The sequence below is a fragment of the Bombina bombina genome, chromosome 3 (assembly GCF_027579735.1).
Source record: "Bombina bombina isolate aBomBom1 chromosome 3, aBomBom1.pri, whole genome shotgun sequence".
Lineage (NCBI taxonomy): Eukaryota > Metazoa > Chordata > Amphibia > Anura > Bombinatoridae > Bombina > Bombina bombina.
The window spans coordinates 580,458,065-580,470,387 of NC_069501.1; the positions used below are offsets into that span (position 1 = coordinate 580,458,065).

The window sequence follows — 12,323 nt, forward strand, 5'->3', positions numbered from 1 at the left end:
ACTTCTATTTAATTTGCTTCATTCTTAAGATATCCTTTGTTGAATAAATATCAATGCACATGGGTGAGCCAATCACACAAGCCATCTATATGCAGCCACCAATCGGCAAATACTTGACCCTATTTAGATATGGGTTTTTTTTTAACAAAGGATATCAAGGCAGTTAAGCAAATTAGATAATCTAAGTTAATTTGAAAGTTGTTTAAAATTGCATGTTCTTTCTAAATCATGAAAGAAGAAAAAAAGTGGGTTTCATGTCCCTTTAAGACATTTTAGTTTGAGATAGGATACACTTCTACTTAAACAAACCATATTGTAGATTAATTGCCTTGTGTGGATAGTTCCTGTTAAAAGGCAGTTGGTAGAGATGTCCATCCATCAGTCACACAGGTGAAATAGTTTCAGAAACTCAGCAAAATGTTTTTTTGTCTTTCTGTAACATTTTTGTGAATTTTTGGCTTTAGTAACCAATTAAACTTTGCTTATTTCTTAAATACTCAGAATATACGTTTAACTGCTGAAGATGTAGATAATATGGATCTCCGCAGCCTTGATCAACAGTCCTCTGAAAATATCAAGCTGCTCTCGGTAAGTGTCTTACAAATACTTGCTCAAATGTAGTTGCCTGCCTTTGTGCACGTGAAGGCTTTACAAATATTATGATCTGTTTCTTATCAGGATAGCCCAAGCTTGTGTTCTGTGTTTTATTTATTTTTTATTATTTTTTTTATGTTATGTCCTATTAATAAATCCATGCATAATTTGTACACTGACCTCCAAAATTAGTTTTTTTTTTTTTTTTTTTTTCTTGTTTATAGGATAGAGCCTTGGGTATATGGTCCAGAATCTCTAGGGTTGGGTGGTCATTGGCATGCAAATCACAGCATTTTGTTACCTTAGGGAGTAAATTGTATAGAATTTCTTAGCCACAGACACAGAAAAAATGCCTCTAAAGTGATGGTATATCTCAGTGTTTAAAAAAAGCTAACATTAACCATCACTTAAAATAAAGTGGACTTTCAGTGGTGAGTTGATACTAAACTCACCTTGTAAAGCAATAGCCGTGCTAGCAATACAGATCAGATTATTAGCATTGCTATTGGTTTAGAGGTATAAACATCACCTCATTGAGAGAAGAGGACTGTTGTGGGTGGCCGGAGGTGCTGAGTTTAGCGAGGAGCCGCTGCACAGGGTTTAGCACCATTTTTTTTTTTTACGAAGTGATCAATGAAAGTCCACTTTATTTTTAGTGATGGTAAATCCTAGTGTTTTTTTAAATTCTTGGATTTGCCCTCATGTAAAAGTGGGGAGTTCTACCGTTTTTAGTTATTGCTGACACACTCCATTCATTTAATCATGAAACATCAGTATTTGCTCATACAAAACCAGAAATTAGTTTTGTATCTTCTAAAAGTATATGGCATTTTTAACACTATGTGAGTAAGGGACAAAAAAAACTTAATTGACTAAATATTGATGCTTAAATGGACAGTGTACTGTAACATATATGGGCTATTTAAAAAAACAAACAAAAAAAACTTTAGCTGCTTGCAATATACATGCATTACCTATTTTGCTGCTAAAAATGAGAAAATCATTGCAGTGTTTCTTTCCAATGGCAGGGAGAGTCCACAAATTCATTACTGTTGGGAATACAACACCTGGCCACCAGGTGGAGGCAAAGACAGTCGCTGGAGGAGTCTTACCTTCCCATCAACATTCATATCCCAGGGGTGGACAATTGGGAGGAAGATTTCCTGAGCAGACAAAGACTTTCCATCCCGGGGAATGATCTCTTTACCAGGTGGTGTTCAGGAGATAGACCTCATGGCCTCTCTTCTCAATACCAAGCTTCCCATATACGGGGCGAGATTAAGGGATCCTGGGAGTGTTTTGGGTGAACTTGTAAGCGGTTCCATAGAAATTCAAGCTTTTTTATGTTTCCTCCGTTTGCTCTCCTTCCTTGGGTGATCGGCCGCATCAAACAGGAGCGAGCCTCAGCGATACCAATTTCTTCTGTTAAGTGTGATCAGTCCACGGGTCATCATTACTTCTGGGATATTAACTGCTCCCCTACAGGAAGTGCAAGAGGATTCACCCAGCAGAGCTGCATATAGCTCCTCCCCTCTACGTCACTCCCAGTCATTCTCTTGCACCCAGCAACTAGATAGGTCGTGTGAGAGGACTATGGTGATTATACTTAGTTTTATATCTTCAATCAAAAGTTTGTTATTTTAAAATAGCACCGGAGTGTGTTATTACCTCTCTGGCAGAGTTTGAGGAAGAATCTACCAGAGTTTTGCTATGATTTTAGCCGGAGTAGTTAAGATCATATTGCTGTTCTCGGCCATCTGAGGAGTGAGGTAAACTTCAGATCAGGGGACAGTGGGCAGATGAATCTGCATAGAGGTATGTAGCAGTTTTTATTTTCTGACAATGGAATTGATGAGAAAATCCTGCCATACCGATATGTCATGTATGTATACTTTACACTTCAGTATTCTGGGAGAATGGTACTTCACTAGAATTACACTGTAAGAAAGACATAAAGCTGTTTAATAACTAGAGATTATGTTTAACGTTTTTGCTGGAATGTAAAATCGTTTTCATTTGCTGAGGTACTGAGTGAATAAATGTTTGGGCACCATTTTTCCACTTGGCAGTTGCTTAAATCTGTTTTTTCTGTCAGTTTCTGTTCTCCCTCACTGCTGTGTGTGTGGGGGAGGGGCGCTTTTACTATGCATCAAATATTTCAGTCAGCAACTCATTGTATTCCCTGCATGATCTGGTTCATCTCTACAGAGCTCAGGGGTCTTCAAAACTTATTTTGAGGGAGGTAATTTCTCTCAGCAGAGCTGTGAGAATTATAGTTTGACTGAAATAAAAACTTTTATTCTGTAATTTGTTTCCTGCTTTCAGAAATTGTTATCTTTGCTAATGGGATTAAACCTTTGCTAAAGTTGTGTTGTTTACAAGGATTGAGGCTATAACTGTTTCAATTTATTAATTTTTAACTGTCATAGATCTTCTGTGCTTCTTAAAGGCACAGTACGTTTTAATATTATTCTATTTGAATTGTATTTCCAAGTTGCAAGTTTATTTGCTAGTGTGTTAAACATGTCTGATTCAGAAGATGATACCTGTGTCATTTGTTGCAATGCCAAAGTGGAGCCCAATAGAAATTTATGTACTAACTGTATTGATGCTACTTTAAATAAAAATCAATCTGTACAAATTGAACAAATTTCACCAAACAACGAGGGGAGAGTTATGCCGACTAACTCGCCTCACGTGTCAGTACCTACATCTCCCGCTCAGAGGGAGGTGCGTGATATTGTAGCGCCGAGTACAGCTGGGCGGCCATTACAAATCACATTACAGGATATGGCTACTGTTATGACTGAAGTTTTGGCTAAATTACCAGAACTAAAAGGTAAGCGTGATCACTCTGGGGTGAGAACAGAGTGCGCTGATAATATTAGGGCCATGTCAGACACTGCGTCACAGGTGGCAGAACATGAGGACGGAGAACTTCATTCTGTGGGTGACGGTTCTGATCCAAACAGACTGGATTCAGATATTTCAAATTTTAAATTTAAACTGGAAAACCTCCGTGTATTACTAGGGGAGGTGTTAGCGGCTCTGAATGATTGTAACACAGTTGCAATACCAGAGAAAATGTGTAGGTTGGATAAATATTTTGCGGTACCGACGAGTACTGAGGTTTTTCCTTTACCTAAGAGACTTACTGAAATTGTTACTAAGGAGTGGGATAGACCCGGTGTGCCGTTCTCACCCCCTCCGATATTTAGAAAAATGTTTCCAATAGACGCCACCACAAGGGACTTATGGCAAACGGTCCCTAAGGTGGAGGGAGCAGTTTCTACTTTAGCTAAGCGTACCACTATCCCGGTGGAGGATAGCTGTGCTTTTTCAGATCCAATGGATAAAAAGTTAGAGGGTTACCTTAAGAAAATGTTTGTTCAACAAGGTTTTATATTGCAACCCCTTGCATGCATTGCGCCGATCACGGCTGCAGCGGCATTCTGGATTGAGTCTCTGGAAGAGAACATTGGTTCAGCTACTCTGGACGACATTACGGACAGGCTTAGAGTCCTTAAACTAGCTAATTCATTCATTTCGGAGGCCGTAGTACATCTTACTAAACTTACGGCGAAGAATTCAGGATTCGCCATTCAGGCACGCAGGGCGCTGTGGCTAAAATCCTGGTCAGCTGATGTTACTTCTAAGTCTAAATTGCTTAATATACCTTTCAAAGGGCAGACCTTATTCGGGCCCGGGTTGAAAGAGATTATCGCTGACATTACAGGAGGTAAAGGCCATGCCCTGCCTCAGGCCAAAGCCAAGACTAGACAGTCTAGTTTTCGTTCCTTTCGTAATTTCAAAGCAGGAGCAGCATCAACTTCCTCTGCACCAAAACAGGAAGGAGCTGTTGCTCGCTACAGACAAGGCTGGAAACCTAACCAGTCCTGGAACAAGGGCAAGCAGACTAGGAAACCTGCTGCTGCCCCCAAAACAGCATGAATTGAGGGCCCCCGATCCGGGATCGGATCTAGTGGGGGGCAGACTTTCTCTCTTCGCCCAGGCTTGGGCAAGAGATGTTCAGGATCCCTGGGCGCTAGAGATAATATCTCAGGGATACCTTCTGGACTTCAAATACTCTCCTCCAAGAGAGAGATTTCATCTGTCAAGATTGTCAACAATCCAGACAAAGAAAGAGGCTTTTCTACGCTGCGTACAAGAGCTCTTGTTAATGGGAGTAATCCATCCAGTTCCACGATCGGAACAGGGACAGGGGTTTTACTCAAATCTGTTTGTGGTTCCCAAAAAAGAGGGAACTTTCAGACCAATCCTGGACTTAAAGATCCTAAACAAATTCCTAAGAGTTCCATCGTTCAAGATGGAGACTATTCGGACAATTTTACCTATGATCCAAGAGGGTCAGTACATGACCACTGTAGATTTAAAAGATGCTTACCTGCACATACCGATTCACAAAGATCATTACCGGTACCTAAGGTTTGCCTTCCTAGACAGGCATTACCAGTTTGTGGCTCTTCCATTCGGATTGGCTACAGCGCCAAGAATCTTCACAAAGGTTCTGGGTGCTCTTCTGGCGGTACTAAGACCGCGGGGAATCTCGGTAGCTCCATACCTAGACGACATTCTGATACAAGCTTCAAGCTTTCAAACTGCCAAATCTCATACAGAGTTAGTGCTGGCATTTCTAAGGTCACATGGATGGAAGGTGAACGAAAAGAAAATTTCACTCGTTCCACTCACAAGAGTTCCCTTCCTGGGGACTCTTATAGATTCTGTAGAAATGAAGATTTACCTGACAGAGGACAGGCTATCAAGACTTCAAAGTGCTTGCCGCACTCTTCATTCCATTCAACACCCGTCAGTGGCTCAATGTATGGAGGTAATCGGCTTAATGGTAGCGGCAATGGACATAGTACCCTTTGCACGCTTACACCTCAGACCACTGCAACTGTGCATGCTAGGTCAGTGGAATGGGGATTACTCAGACTTATCCCCTTCTCTGAATCTGGATCAAGAGACCAGAAATTCTCTTCTATGGTGGCTTTCTCGGCCACACCTGTCCAGGGGGATGCCATTCAGCAGACCAGACTGGACAATTGTAACAACAGACGCCAGCCTTCTAGGTTGGGGTGCCGTCTGGAATTCCCTGAAGGCTCAGGGACTATGGAGTCAGGAGGAGAGTCTCCTGCCAATAAACATTCTGGAATTGAGAGCAGTTCTCAATGCCCTCCTGGCTTGGCCCCAGTTGACAACTCGGGGGTTCATCAGGTTTCAGTCGGACAACATCACGACTGTAGCTTACATCAACCATCAGGGAGGGACAAGAAGCTCCCTAGCTATGATGGAAGTATCAAAGATAATTCGCTGGGCAGAGTCTCACTCTTGCCACCTGTCAGCAATCCACATCCCGGGAGTGGAGAACTGGGAGGCGGATTTCTTAAGTCGTCAGACTTTTCATCCGGGGGAGTGGGAACTTCATCCGGAGGTCTTTGCCCAAATACTTCGACGTTGGGGCAAACCAGAGATAGATCTCATGGCGTCTCGACAGAACGCCAAGCTTCCTCGTTACGGGTCCAGATCCAGGGATCCAGGAGCAGTCCTGATAGATGCTCTGACAGCACCTTGGGACTTCAGGATGGCTTACGTGTTTCCACCCTTCCCGTTGCTTCCTCGATTGATAGCCAGAATCAAACAAGAGAGAGCATCAGTGATTCTAATAGCACCTGCGTGGCCACGCAGGACTTGGTATGCAGACCTGGTGGACATGTCATCCTGTCCGCCTTGGTCTCTACCTCTGAAACAGGACCTTCTGATACAGGGTCCCTTCAAACATCAAAATCTAACTTCTCTGAAGCTGACTGCTTGGAAATTGAACGCTTAATTTCTTCTGTTATGTGCGATCAGTCCACGGGTCATCATTACTTCTGGGATATAACTCCTCCCCAACAGGAAATGCAAGAGGATTCACCCAGCAGAGCTGATATAGCTCCTCCCCTCTACGTCAGTCCCAGTCATTCTCTTGCACCCAACGACTAGATAGGATGTGTGAGAGGACTATGGTGATTATACTTAGTTTTTATGACTTCAATCAAAAGTTTGTTATTTTACAATAGCACCGGAGCGTGTTATTACTTCTCTGGCAGAGTTTGAAGAAGAATCTACCAGAGTTTTTTACTATGATTTTAACCGGAGTAGTTAAGATCATATAGCTGTTCTCGGCCATCTGAGGGAGGTAAAGGCTTCAGATCAGGGGACAGCGGGCAGATGAATCTGCATTGAGGTATGTAGCAGTTTTTATTTTCTGAATGGAATTGATGAAAAAATCCTGCTATACCGTTATAATGACATGTATGTATACACTTCAGTATTCTGGGAATGGTTTTTCACCGGAACTACTCTGTTAAAGGTCACTAATCCTTTTAATAAATATTGTCATGTTAAACGTTTTTGCTGGAATGTAGAATCGTTTACATTGCTGAGGTACTGAGTAAATAAATGTTTGGGCATTATTTTCCACTTGGCAGTTGTATGCTTTAAATTGTGACAGTTTCGTTTCTCCTCACTGCTGTGTGTGAGAGGGAGGGGCCGTTTTTGGCGCTCTTTTGCTACGCATCAAAAAATTCCAGTCAGCTACTATTATATTTCCTGCATGATCCGGTTCACTGACAGATCTCAGGGGTCTTCAAACTTCTTTGAAGGGAGGTACATTCTCTCAGCAGAGCTGTGAGAATTTTTATTGACTGTGAATAAAAACGTTACTCTTTTTATGTCAAATTTAGTTATTTACTAATGGGAACAAACCTTTGCTAAAAGTTGTGTTATTTTAAACTTGATGCTATAACTGTTTCAGTTCATTATCTCAACTGTCATTTAATCGTTTAAGTACCTCTTTGAGGCACAGTACGTTTTTGTTAAAAAAGATTATAACCAGGTTGCAAGTTATTGCTAGTGTGTTAAACATGTCTGACTCAGAGAATGATATCTGTGTCATTTGTTCCAATGCCAAGGTGGAGCCCAATAGAAATTTATGTACTAACTGTATTGATGCTACTTTAAATAAAAGTCAATCTGTACAATGTGAACAAATTTCACCAAACTGCGAGGGGAGAGTTATGCCGACTAACTCGCCTCACGCGGCAGTACCTGCATCTCCCGCCCGGGAGGTGCGTGATATTATGGCGCCTAATACATCTGGGCGGCCATTACAGATAACATTACATGATATGGCTACTGTTATGACTGAAGTTTTGTCTAAATTACCAGAACTAAGAGGCAAGCGTGATCACTCTGGGGTGAGAACAGAGTGCGCTGACAATACTAGGGCCATGTCTGATACTGCGTCACAGCTTGCAGAGCATGAGGACGGAGAGCTTCATTCTGTGGGTGACGGTTCTGATCCAAACAGATTGGATTCAGATATTTCAAATTTTAAATTTAAATTGGAGAACCTCCGTGCATTACTAGGGGAGGTCTTAGCAGCTCTCAATGATTGTAACACCATTGCAATACCAGAGAAAATGTGTAGGTTGGATAAATACTTTGCGGTACCGGCGAGTACTGACGTTTTTCCTATACCTAAGAGATTAACTGAAATTGTTACTAAGGAGTGGGATAGACCCGGTGTGCCGTTCTCACCCCCTCCAATATTTAGAAAGATGTTTCCAATAGACGCCACTACTCGGGACTTATGGCAAACGGTCCCTAAGGTGGAGGGAGCAGTTTCTACTTTAGCTAAGCGTACCACTATCCCGGTGGAGGATAGCTGTGCTTTTTCAGATCCAATGGATAAAAAATTAGAGGGTTACCTTAAGAAAATGTTTGTTCAACAAGGTTTTATATTGCAACCCCTTGCATGTATCGCGCCGATTACGGCTGCGGCAGCATTTTGGATTGAGTCTCTGGAAGAGAACCTTAGTTCATCTACGCTAGACGACATTATGGACAGGCTTAGAGTCCTTAAACTAGCCAATTCATTCATTTCGGAGGCCGTAGTACATTTAACCAAACTTACGGCTAAGAACTCTGGATTCGCCATACAGGCACGTAGAGCACTGTGGCTAAAATCCTGGTCAGCTGATGTTACTTCTAAGTCTAAATTACTTAATATACCTTTCAAGGGGCAGTCTTTATTTGGGCCCGGGTTGAAAGAAATTATCGCTGACATTACAGGAGGTAAGGGCCACGCCCTACCTCAAGACAAAGCCAAAGCTAAGGCTAGACAGTCTAATTTTCGTCCCTTTCGGAATTTCAAACCTGGAGCAGCGTCAACCTCCACTGCACCAAAACAGGAAGGAGCTGTTGCTCGTTACAGGCAAGGCTGGAAACCTAACCAGTCCTGGAATAAGGGCAAACAGGCCAGGAAACCTGCTGCTGCCCCAAAGACAGCATGAACCGAGAGCCCCCGATCCGGGACCGGATCTAGTGGGGGGCAGACTTTCTCTCTTCGCTCAGGCCTGGGCAAGAGATGTTCAGGATCCCTGGGCGCTGGAGATCATATCTCAGGGATACCTTCTAGACTTCAAATTATCTCCCCCAAAAGGGAGATTTCATCTGTCAAGGTTGTCAACAAACCAGATAAAGAAAGAAGCGTTTCTACGCTGTGTACAAGATCTGTTATTAATGGGAGTGATCCATCCAGTTCCGCGGTCGGAACAAGGACAAGGGTTCTACTCAAACCTGTTTGTGGTTCCCAAAAAAGAGGGAACTTTCAGGCCAATCTTAGATTTAAAGATTCTAAACAAATTCCTAAGAGTTCCATCGTTCAAAATGGAAACTATTCGGACAATCTTACCTATGATCCAAAAGGGTCAGTACATGACCACAGTGGATTTAAAAGATGCTTACCTTCACATACCGATTCACAAAGATCATCAACGGTATCTACGGTTTGCCTTCCTAGACAGGCACTACCAGTTTGTAGCTCTTCCATTCGGATTGGCTACGGCCCCAAGAATCTTCACAAAGGTTCTGGGTGCCCTTCTGGCGGTACTAAGACCGCGAGGGATTTCGGTAGCTCCGTACCTAGACGACATTCTAATACAAGCTTCAAGCTTTCAAACTGCCAAGTCTCATACAGAGTTAGTTCTGGCATTTCTAAGGTCGCATGGATGGAAAGTGAACGAAAAGAAAAGTTCTCTTTTTCCTCTCACAAGAGTTCCATTCTTGGGGACTCTTATAGATTCTGTAGAAATGAAGATTTACCTGACAGAAGACAGGTTAACAAGGCTTCAGGATGCATGCCGTGTCCTTCATTCCATTCAACACCCGTCAGTAGCTCAATGCATGGAGGTGATTGGCTTAATGGTAGCGGCAATGGACATAGTACCTTTTGCACGCCTACACCTCAGACCGCTGCAATTGTGCATGCTAAGTCAGTGGAATGGGGATTACTCAGATTTGTCCCCTACCCTGAATCTGAATCAAGAGACCAGAAATTCTCTTCTATGGTGGCTTTATCGGCCACACCTGTCCAGGGGGATGCCATTCAGCAGGCCAGACTGGACAATCGTAACAACAGACGCCAGCCTGCTAGGTTGGGGCGCTGTCTGGAATTCTCTGAAGACTCAGGGATTATGGAATCAGGAGGAGAGTCTCCTTCCAATAAACATTCTGGAATTGAGGGCAGTCCTCAATGCCCTTCTAGCTTGGCCCCAATTAACAACTCAGGGGTTCATCAGGTTTCAGTCGGACAATATCACGACTGTAGCTTACATCAACCATCAGGGAGGGACAAGAAGCTCCCTAGCAATGATGGAAGTATCAAAGATAATTCGCTGGGCAGAGTCTCACTCTTGCCACCTGTCTGCAATCCACATCCCGGGAGTGGAGAACTGGGAGGCGGATTTCTTGAGTCGCCAGACTTTTCATCCGGGAGAGTGGGAACTTCATCCGGAGATTTTTGCCCAAATACTTCGACGTTGGGGCAAACCAGAGATAGATCTCATGGCGTCTCGCCAGAACGCCAAACTTCCTCACTACGGGTCCAGATCCAGGGATCCGGGAGCGGTTCTGATAGATGCTTTGACAGCACCTTGGAACTTCGGGATGGCTTATGTGTTTCCACCCTTCCCGCTGCTTCCTCGATTGATTGCGAAAATCAAACAAGAGAGAGCATCTGTGATTCTAATAGCGCCTGCATGGCCACGCAGGACTTGGTATGCAGATCTAGTGGACATGTCATCCTGTCCACCTTGGTCTCTACCTCTGAGACAGGACCTTCTGATACAGGGTCCATTCAAACATCAAAATCTAACTTCTCTGAAACTGACTGCTTGGAAATTGAACGCTTGATTTTATCAAAGCGTGGTTTTTCTGAGTCGGTTATTGATACCCTGATCCAGGCTAGGAAGCCTGTTACCAGAAAGATTTACCATAAAATATGGCGCAAATACCTATACTGGTGCGAATCCAAACGTTACTCCTGGAGTAAGGTTAGGATCCCTAGGATATTGTCTTTTCTACAAGAAGGTTTAGAAAAGGGTTTATCGGCTAGTTCATTAAAGGGACAGATTTCAGCTCTGTCCATCTTGTTACACAGGCGTCTGTCAGAAAATCCAGACGTCCAGGCTTTTTGTCAAGCTTTAGCTAGGATCAAGCCTGTGTTTAAAGCCGTTGCTCCGCCATGGAGTTTAAACTTAGTTCTTAACGTTTTACAAGGGGTTCCATTTGAACCCCTTCATTCCATTGATATAAAATTGTTATCTTGGAAAGTTCTGTTTTTAATGGCTATTTCCTCGGCTCGAAGAGTCTCTGAGTTATCAGCATTACATTGTGATTCTCCTTATCTGATTTTTCACTCAGATAAGGTAGTTCTGCGTACTAAACCTGGGTTCTTACCTAAGGTAGTTACTAACAGGAATATCAATCAAGAGATTGTTGTTCCATCCTTGTGTCCAAATCCTTCTTCAAAGAAGGAACGTCTTCTACACAATCTGGATGTAGTTCGTGCCCTCAAGTTCTACTTGCAGGCAACTAAAAATTTTCGCCAAACTTCTTCCCTGTTTGTCGTTTATTCTGGACAGAGGAGAGGTCAAAAAGCTTCTGCTACCTCTCTCTCTTTCTGGCTTCGTAGCATAATACGTTTAGCCTATGAGACTGCTGGACAGCAGCCTCCTGAAAGAATTACAGCTCACTCCACTAGAGCTGTGGCTTCCACTTGGGCCTTTAAGAATGAGGCCTCTGTTGAACAGATTTGCAAGGCTGCAACTTGGTCTTCGCTTCATACTTTTTCCAAATTTTACAAATTTGACACTTTTGCTTCTTCGGAGGCTATTTTTGGGAGAAAGGTTCTTCAGGCAGTGGTTCCTTCTGTATAATGAGCCTGCCTATCCCTCCCGTCATCCGTGTACTTTTGCTTTGGTATTGGTATCCCAGAAGTAATGATGACCCGTGGACTGATCGCACATAACAGAAGAAAACATAATTTATGCTTACCTGATAAATTCCTTTCTTCTGTTGTGCGATCAGTCCACGGCCCGCCCTGTTTTTTAAGGCAGGTAAATATCTTTTAAAATTATACTCCAGTCACCACTTCACCCTTGGTTACTCCTTTCTCGTTGATTCTTGGTCGAATGACTGGGACTGACGTAGAGGGGAGGAGCTATATCAGCTCTGCTGGGTGAATCCTCTTGCATTTCCTGTTGGGGAGGAGTTATATCCCAGAAGTAATGATGACCCGTGGACTGATCGCACAACAGAAGAAAGGAATTTATCAGGTAAGCATAAATTATGTTTTTATCAAGACGTGGGTTTTCTGAGTC

General features: G+C 43.0%; 1 protein-coding gene across 1 annotated transcript in view; it reads left to right on the forward strand.

Annotated features, from left to right (window-relative positions):
• The window catches only part of CDCA8 (cell division cycle associated 8), a 121,756-nt gene that overhangs the window by 77,173 nt on the left and 32,260 nt on the right, over positions 1-12,323 (forward strand). Inside the window, exon 10 of the mRNA XM_053707149.1 lies at positions 502-588. Coding sequence (XP_053563124.1) covers positions 502-588 — 87 coding nt within the window. The remainder of the gene's footprint in view (positions 1-501; positions 589-12,323) is intronic.